The following is a 9350-nucleotide window of genomic DNA, read 5'->3' on the forward strand; positions in this document are numbered from 1 at the left end:
TAACGGAGGATTTTTACTGTTACAGCTCAGATGATGGTGAGAAGAAGGATCGCGACAAGGCCAAAGATGAAGCCCCTCCAGAGCGCTCAGTGGAGAAGAAAGCCCCAAAGAAGAGGATCGGCCAGAGGAAAGAACCACCAGAGGCCTTCATGGCCAGCTTCTTCGCTGGCTTGGAAATCTACCAGACTAAGATGCTGGTGAGACATTTACCTCACAGTTGTCTGATATAATCCACATTAAGTATGTTAATATTGATATCCATATTGTTATTTTCTCAGAACTACCTTGCCAGAAACTTCTACAACCTCCGTTTCCTGGCACTTTTTGTTGCCTTTGCCATCAACTTCATTTTGCTCTTCTACAAAGTAAGTTCCGGGGTTGAGCGACTTACTTACACGCAAGATTATAATTACGCTTTCATCGCTTTAAAAAAAATCCCACGTTTCAGGTAACTGGTGATTACTCGGATGATGAAGACCCCTGGAATGGTCGAGGCAAAGCTGGGGAGGAGGAGGAAGAAGGGGCGCTTGAATACTTTGTCCTGCAGGAGAGCACGGGCTACATGGCTCCAACGCTTCGCTGTCTGGCGATACTGCACACTATCATATCTTTCTTGTGTGTAGTGGGATACTACTACCTAAAGGTGCAGAAAACACCCCAAAACAGTTTTTGGCATAAACAGTGTATTATTATGGACAGGGATATCGTGAGCTTGTTGTGGCCCAATGATGACGCAGCTGAATTGTGTGCGTCACAGGTGCCGCTGGTGGTTTTCAAACGTGAGAAGGAGATTGCGAGAAAGCTGGAGTTCGCCGGCCTCTACATCACCGAACAGCCGTCGGACGATGACATCAAAGGACAGTGGGACAGACTGGTTATCAACACACCGTGAGTTATTAAACTGTCTACTCTGTTGTTTGCACTACCGTTCAAAAGTTTGGGGTCACCGATACAATTTTTTTTGTGTTTTCTATTAAAAGTCACACATTTATTCATCAAAAGAGTTGCAAAATGAATAGAAAATATAGTCAAGACATTGACAAGATAATGATTTTTATTCAAAATAATAATTTTGCCCTTTGGTCAAAGAACCAGCAAAACAGTTTTCAGCTGCGCTAACATCATTGCACAAGGGTTTTCAAGGGTTTTCTAATCATCCAATAGCCTTCTAACACGATTAGCAAACACAATGTACCATTAGAACACTGGAAATGTGCCTCTATACACCTATGTACATATTCCATTAAAAACCAGACGTTTGCAGCTAGAACATTACCACATTAACAATGTATTGAGTGTGTTTCTGAGTCATTTAATGTTATATTGAAGTGCTATTCCTTCAAAAATAAGGACATTTCTAAGTGAGCCCAAGCTTTTGAACAGTAGTGTATATACAGAAGAGATTAAATGTCCTGCATAAACCCTTATTTTGTGTTTATTCTTTCTTTTTTTTATCAGTTCCTTCCCAAACAACTACTGGGATAAATTTGTCAAACGGAAAGTAAGTAAATCAAATCTTTTTATTTATCAATAAAATGACAACATTACAGCGTCGTCCTCTCCTCTGACCCCCCGCTGTTTTGTAGGTGATCAAAAAGTACGGTGACCTGTACGGAGCAGAGAGGATAGCAGAGCTGCTGGGCCTGGATAAAAGTGCCCTGGACTTCAACCCCACAGAGGAAACGGTCACCAAGGAAGCTTCGCTGGTGCTGTGGTGAGAGATTAGATTGATTGAGCGCAGACACACCAAAAATAGAAAGTCCTAGAAAAAAAATGTGGACCTCTCATATCAATATCTCCGTCTGCTGCGCAGGTTAAGCTCAATCGACACAAAATACCACGTCTGGAAATTGGGAGTGGTGTTTACAGACAACGTGAGTAAGGAATGATTCATGTGTGTGTGTGTTTTTTGTCTGTCAGATTCTAATAATCCTGTCGTTTTGTGGTTTGTTTGGTTTATCTCTGCCAGTCTTTCCTGTATCTCGTATGGTACACCACCATGTCCATCCTGGGCCACTACAACAACTTCTTCTTCGCCGCCCATCTTCTGGACATCGCCATGGGCTTCAAGACGCTGCGCACCATCCTGTCGTCTGTCACGCACAACGGCAAACAGGTGAGGAGAAACGCAGGTCTTCTTCTAAGCAGGAGGGGTCACTGCAGACTCATTTTACTACATTTTTTACACTTATATGGACTAAACAACTGCTGGTGTGATTGTTAATTATGGTAAACGACTATTCAAGCTGCAAACGTCTGGTTTTTAATGGAATATGTACATAGGTGTATAGAGGCCCATTTCCAGTGTTCTAATCGTACATTGTGTTTGCTAATCGCGTTAGAAGGCTATTGGATGATTAGAAAACCCTTGTGCAATTAGGGTTTAAATTATTATTTTGAATAAAAATCATTATTTCTAATCTTGTCAATGTCTTGACTTTATTTTATATTTATTTTGCAGCTCTTTTGATCAATAAAAGTGTGACTTTTAATTTTGAAAACAAAAAAAATTGCAGATTTTTTGCAGAAAAACAGATACATTCCTTTGTGCAGTGCAGGGTCTTAGAAGAAGTTATGCTTTATTAAATGTCATATACTTCTCTCTGTCGAGACATAAGTGAATAGAAATGGTGGAAGATGCAAGTGAAGGAATCACTTTGATTCAATTTGACTTGAAACGCCTCAAAAAGTCTTCACCCCTTTCGCGACGGCCGTTAAGTCGACTGACCTGAGGCACAAGACAAAAAGCGTCTGTGATGGTGTTTGTGCCACCTCAATCTCCAAAGGTGGATGCACACCCGATTGGTTTAGGCGGCGAGAAAATTGCCTCCCACATTCAGCCGCCTGTGGGCAGATCAATCAAGCTGTCAATCCAAATTCACTGCCGCTGCTGCTGCTGCTGCTTCCACCATTGTTGCTGCGTAGGATCGCGAGTAAATCAATGTGAGAGCCAGAGTCGGCTGTGAAATTTGGAATTTCCAACTAATTCTAAGTTGTTTTTCCCCGTGTTTTACTCTCTGCAGCTGGTGTTGACGGTGGGCCTGCTGGCAGTGGTGGTCTACCTCTACACTGTGGTGGCCTTCAACTTCTTCAGGAAGTTCTACAACAAGAGCGAGGACGACGACGAGCCCGACATGAAGTGCGACGACATGATGACGGTAAATGTTCCCCATAAAAAATTCCACATATCCACCTTTACATGATGTCCTGACTCTCTCTTTGCACACAGTGCTACCTGTTCCACATGTACGTCGGCGTGAGAGCGGGAGGCGGCATCGGCGACGAGATTGAGGATCCGGCCGGTGACCCTTACGAGCTCTACCGGATCCTTTTTGACATCACCTTCTTCTTCTTTGTCATTGTCATCCTGCTGGCCATTATTCAGGGTGAGCTCAGACTGATTGAGTGCTCTTTCCCCCACAGGTCAAATGAAGGTCGTCCGGGAGGAGGAGAGCGGTGTAAGATCGTGGTGCAGGTGCCGTATGATGTATTATTATGCTCACTGCACTCTTCTTCTTCTGCGATCGCAGGTTTGATCATCGATGCCTTCGGAGAGCTGAGAGACCAGCAGGAGCAGGTCAAAGAGGACATGGAGGTGAGAGAGCGTTTCATTTTCACCCGTGACGTCCCTGAGCACAGACGCAGCAGGTTCAGGGGAGAAAGAGGAGGGAGAACATGAGATGTGGTTTTTTTTCGTCCTATGACGTCTTAGAGTGACTCCCTAGAGAAAGAATTACAGAGAATCTTTCTTGGTATGGTATATTTCAGAGACAAGATATCTCCCAACTTTAGACATGTTAGAAATAAATCAGCACAGAAGACCCTGATGACATCACTAATGGTTAGACATTGACCCCCTTCAAATTAATTTACTATGTTAAACCCTTTAAGAAATAAGCCTCAAAATGTTCGCCTGCAGTGGACTTTTTTCTTTTTTTTTTTTTTTTTTGTTGTGCTTATTTTAATCATAAAAGGACCAGAAAATGCCCTGTGAGTTAGTGTTTTTGTCCATTTTTCCAGAATAACGTTCAATATCTGGCATTTATTTACAACTTACTGCACGTCGAAATAGTGTATGAACAATTTTAAATTTAAAATGAAGAAAAACAACGGTTTACTTTGAAAAAAAACACCGTAGTTGGACATGAACGCCAGATTTCGCGTGTTAAATTTGAAATTGGAACAGTGTAAAACGCATTTAAAATGTCCCAACGTCCAAAGACGTGCCACTTTTGAGCCCTCTGAAACCGTCTGAATTTTTCCGATAGCGCAAATGTGCACTTCGTCGTCTGTGACACGCTCGCTCGGTGTTGAAGGGTTTTTAATATTATCTCATGTATCCCATAATCCTCCTTGTCATTTCCTGTCCGCAGACCAAGTGTTTCATCTGTGGGATCGGTAATGACTATTTCGACACCACGCCACACGGCTTTGAGACTCACACCTTACAAGAGCACAATTTGGCCAACTACCTGTAAGTATCTCACTTTTATATATGTGTATATATATATATATATATACATATAATACTATTATTATAATATAATATATGTGTATATGTACAAACATTCATACATATGTATATATTCGACAACTGACTGGAAAAGGACGCGCATGACGTCATGTTTACGTGCCTCCGGATCGTTAAAACGAGTCTCTTAAGTAACGATAAACTTTAAAAACAGAGGCGCACATACGCGGCACACAGGTACGCTGGTCATTTGTAGCGCTGCTCTTTTCGTTTAAGAAACAGACCGCTCCAGTTCGACTGTAGGCGCGCTAACGGCGATAAGAGAAGCTAATGCAGCTAACGGCGCCAACTGGTAAACGGTGCCTGGACTCCGGTGTCGCGGCACGTAAACATGACGTCACGCTCGTCTTTTTTCCGGTCAGTCGTCATGAAAACGCGTCATGCGTTGACGTGTGTTAATCCAGATCGCTTCTTTCCACCCGCCTCCATGTTTCCTCCTCCCTCTGTGATGCCCCGTGGACAATAGAAGGATATATGAGTCCATCCACTCTTGTCTGTCAGCTGACCACAGGGCTATGAGAGCGGCCTCATTATTTCGCTTCATTACTATTTCATGCCGTGAACTTTATTGGGAAAATAGGTTTGGGCGATGATGGCGACGTGCTCTCTCATGCAGTATTCATCAGGATTGTCGGCGTGCTGTGACGCCCACAGATAGACAGCGGCCGCTGCCAATTACACTTGATTTTTTTTTTTTTTTTTTTGGGAAACAACAGGTGATGCTGTGACAAAGATATGGATGCTTTTTTTTTTAGTGTGTGACATTTCTGCTAAATATAGGGTTCATAAATCAAAGGAGCCTCCTCTAATCTGTCTGTTCTGTAGTTCTGTCAGTGCTCCAACACACCTTTTTCAAATCAGGCTCGTTATCAGTGGAGGTCACTAATCAGCTGACCATTTGAATCAGGTGTGCTGGAGCAGGACAACAGGGTTTAACTGTGAAGACTTTTTATCTCGATATTTACGTTTTTTTTCTGTCATTGTCAGGTTTTTCCTGATGTACCTTATCAACAAGGACGAGACAGAGCACACAGGCCAGGTATCTATCTGTCTATCTATCTATCGTTCTATCTGTCTGTTTATTTATCGGTCATCTATCTGTCTGTCTATCTATCTATCTATCTATCTATCTATCTATCTATCTATCTATCGTTCTATCGTTCTATCGTTCTATCTATCGTTCTATCTATCGTTCTATCTACCTCTCTATTTATCGGTCATCTGTCTATCTATCTATCTATCTATCTATCTATCTATCTATCTATCTATCTATCTATCTATCTATCTATCTATCTATCTATCTATCTATCTATCTATCTATCGTTCTATCGTTCTATCTATCGTTCTATCTATCATTCTATCTATCGTTCTATCTATCGTTCTATCTATCTATCTATCTATCTATCTATCTATCTATCTATCTATCTATCTATCTATCTATCTATCTATCGTTCTATCTATCTATCTATCTATCTATCTATCTATCTATCTATCTATCTATCTATCTATCTATCATTGTCTGTCTATCTATCTATCTATCTATCTATCTATCTATCTATCTATCTATCTATCGCCGTTAGATCACAGCATTTTGGCTCTAAAATTTAAACTCAGATTGAATTTGTGAAATGTGTGAAATACATATATATACATATATATATATATATATATATATATATGTATATATATATGTATATATATATATATATATATGTATATATATATGTATATATATAATAAGTAGTATAGTCACAGTTCAAATTTCACTCGGCTCGTTTCTATGTTTTGACTTGTGCACAGTTATTGCTATTTTATATCACGACTACAAATGCCATAGATCAACGTGTGACTGTGTATGTGTGTGTGTGTGTGTTTGCAGGAGTCATATGTGTGGAAGATGTACCAGGAGCGATGCTGGGATTTCTTCCCGGCCGGAGACTGCTTCCGCAAACAGTACGAAGATCAGCTGGGATAGAGGACGGTCGTACCTCGTATAGAGCTCTTTACCTCTGTATCCATGTCAAAGTGGGCTGCTGGAATAACATGTAGTACCTACATGCAGCTTCTGGACGACAACAGTACACACACACACACGGTCATCACGACCGACGCAGAGAGGCGAGGCAGACATACTTTTTATCTACAGTAAGAGAAAAGTTCTTCGTGTTGGTGCAGAAGAAAATGACCTCGCTAAGACATGATTCTTTTTCTTTGTTTGGGAAAGTGTGTTGCCTTTTTTACTCCACATAACCCCAACTCATTGCACAATTTTTATTTATTTTCTTGTCTTTTTTGAGAAACACTGGGTTGTGTGTGCGTGCGTGTGTGTGCGTGCGTGTGTGTGTGTGTGTGTGTGTGTGTTATGGGTCACATTATGCACAAAGAACCTTACTCCGGTACGTTGAGAATGTTGAAACTTTGAGACTTAATGCCAAAAGAGAAAAATGCAGTGGCGTGCAGTATAGAGTCGTATGGTGTGAGTGAAAAAAAAAAAAAAAAAAAAGTTGTCGTGTGGAAAAAAAAAAGTTTTATTTCAGATGTCGTAAAAAACCATGAAGTTTTAGGAAGAAGAAGAAGAAGAAAAGGTTTATGTAGGATTCTAAAAATGCCTAAATTGTCCTCATGAAGTGCCTTACTGTACTGTGTCTACATTACAATGAAGCTATGCAAAGACTTGAGTTTTTTTCTTTATTGTATGTCAGTACAGTCAAATGATCAGTTTTCATTTGAACATGGATGAAGAAGAGGAATTTGTTTTGTTTTTTTGCGCCGAATGCAGAATAAGTGCAAGTGTTCAAAGTGTGAAGTGTAAAAAAAACTAAAACGACACATCAGAAAACTGAGGGAAACGCCTTTCTAAAACGAGAACAAACGTTAAATTGCTATTGTATGGCCATTTGTATGTAGTAGCTTTGCTGATCTGTGCATTTTCTTTTGATGGGAAAAATAAAGAAATCAATGCAACAAAAATTCTGCTCTGTGTGATCTTTAAACACACATTTAGATCATGCGTTGTGTTTCCACGACGCTAAAAACGTGGGTTAATTTCCCGTGCCGTGCCGTGCCGAGGCGAGGCGAGGCGAGCTGGGACCATAGTGGAAAAGGGCCATAAGACTCTCTCTTCTTTTTACACTTAGTTTTACAATTGACTGGTTCTTAAAGTTGTGCAAGTTGAACACCAGATTTTGTGAAAAATTCTGACTTTAATCTGACTTTTTCCTCAGAATTCTGAATTTACTCTGACTTTAATCTCAGAATTTTAACTTTTTTTCCTCAGAATTCTGACTTTAATCTGACTTTTTTCTCAAAATTCTGATTTTTTACTCTGACTTTAATCTCAGAGGTTTCACTTTTTTCTCGGAATTCTGACTTTAATCTCAGAATTTTTTACTTTTTTCTCAGAATTTTTACTTTTTTCTCAGAATTTTTACTTTTTTCTCAGAATTCTGACTTTTTTCTCAGAATTCTGACCTTTTTTTCTCATAAATCTGACTTTTTTCTCAAAATTCAGACTTTTTTCTCAAAATTCTGACTTTAATCTGACTTTAGTCACAAAATTCGGACTTTTTTTCCCATCAGAAATCGGTCTTTAATCTCTTTTTTGATTATCCAGGTGGATAATCAAAATGGCCATTAAAAAGAATCGAGAATTGAATCTTGACCTTAAAATTTAAGATTTAGATAATCATGACACTACTAAACCTTATCCATCAGGGCTAAAAATCTACCCCTAACCCTTAATCAGACTCTAAACCAGGGGTCACCAACGTGGTGCCCGCGGGCGCCTGGTAGCCCGCGGGCAGCCAATACGGTGCCCGCGGGCTCACTTCACTTCACCTCACTTGCATGTATCCGTATGATCGCTCAGTAAAATATCTTTGATATTGTTTATAAAACCCGATAATCGTTAGGAGTAAGCACTGGAATGAATGTGTATGCAGTTGAATGCATAATATTAATCATTTAAATGGTAAACAAACAAAAAAATATTATATGGTAGCCCTCCATATTATTTTTTACCCTTAAGGTAGCTCTCTGTCTCAAAAAGGTTGGTGACCCCTGCTCTAAACTAAACCCAATTCTAACACGAACCCTAAAACCCAAAGAATTAACTCTTTAAAAACAAACAAAAAAAAATAATTACGACACCTATTGTGTGCAAGAAATGGCATTTAATTTAAAAGACACATCGTTCATTTCCCGTACTCCAAACTCCCAAAAAAAAAAGAGCCATGTCATGACTGTGACCTTCCTGCGGGTTTTAATTAGTGTTTAATTAGCAGTGGCTGAGACAGATTTGCAATTCTAGTTGGACACGGTGGAACGGCGGGACGGGGACCTCAGCGGGCTGTGCATGATGGGAGTTTTTAGCCCCGCCGATTACCCATGGTGCCACCTGTCAGCTCGCATCACGTCAGCACACCTCAGGGCACCAGGGCGTCACACGGCGCTGCAGCCTGCCGCTGAGAGCCTTTCCTCGACTCCTACACTCATGCCTGATTTTCATGGTCCGAGCTTGAGAAAATGAAAAGATTCATCGCTTAAAAGCTGCTTTCTACAGTTTCACATCTTATATATAGTTTGTATTTCGACAAAGTAAATGAGTTATTACGTAAATAATTCATCTGACATTATTGAAGCTGTGGGAAGCCATTATGAAAGGAGAGAGCCATATTCTTGTTTTCTTGTTATAACATTTGGTGGCACTGTGTTTTTGAATTTGTTTTGAATTTAATGACCAGAGAAAAAGCACATATGTCATTATTTGAGCTGCTCATAGGAAGGAAATGGCCATTTATGGAGTCTTCATTCCTTCATG

General features: G+C 40.2%; 1 protein-coding gene across 1 annotated transcript in view; it reads left to right on the forward strand.

Moving 5' to 3' along the window:
* The window catches only part of LOC310942645 (ryanodine receptor 3), a gene marked incomplete at both ends in the record, with an annotated part of 89156 nt that extends 82650 nt beyond the window's left edge, over window positions 1–6506 (forward strand). Inside the window, 14 exons of the mRNA XM_083908059.1 lie at window positions 26–197; window positions 279–365; window positions 449–643; window positions 758–888; window positions 1459–1501; window positions 1587–1714; window positions 1814–1874; window positions 1970–2116; window positions 3024–3158; window positions 3230–3386; window positions 3531–3595; window positions 4374–4474; window positions 5519–5570; window positions 6411–6506. Coding sequence (XP_083764185.1) covers window positions 26–197; window positions 279–365; window positions 449–643; window positions 758–888; window positions 1459–1501; window positions 1587–1714; window positions 1814–1874; window positions 1970–2116; window positions 3024–3158; window positions 3230–3386; window positions 3531–3595; window positions 4374–4474; window positions 5519–5570; window positions 6411–6506 — 1570 coding nt within the window. The remainder of the gene's footprint in view (window positions 1–25; window positions 198–278; window positions 366–448; window positions 644–757; window positions 889–1458; window positions 1502–1586; window positions 1715–1813; window positions 1875–1969; window positions 2117–3023; window positions 3159–3229; window positions 3387–3530; window positions 3596–4373; window positions 4475–5518; window positions 5571–6410) is intronic.
* Window positions 6507–9350: the final 2844 nt, after the last annotated feature.

The sequence above is a fragment of the Microchirus variegatus genome, assembly GCF_963457635.1.
Source record: "Microchirus variegatus genome assembly, chromosome: 21".
In the NCBI taxonomy this organism is placed as follows: Eukaryota; Metazoa; Chordata; class Actinopteri; order Pleuronectiformes; family Soleidae; genus Microchirus; species Microchirus variegatus.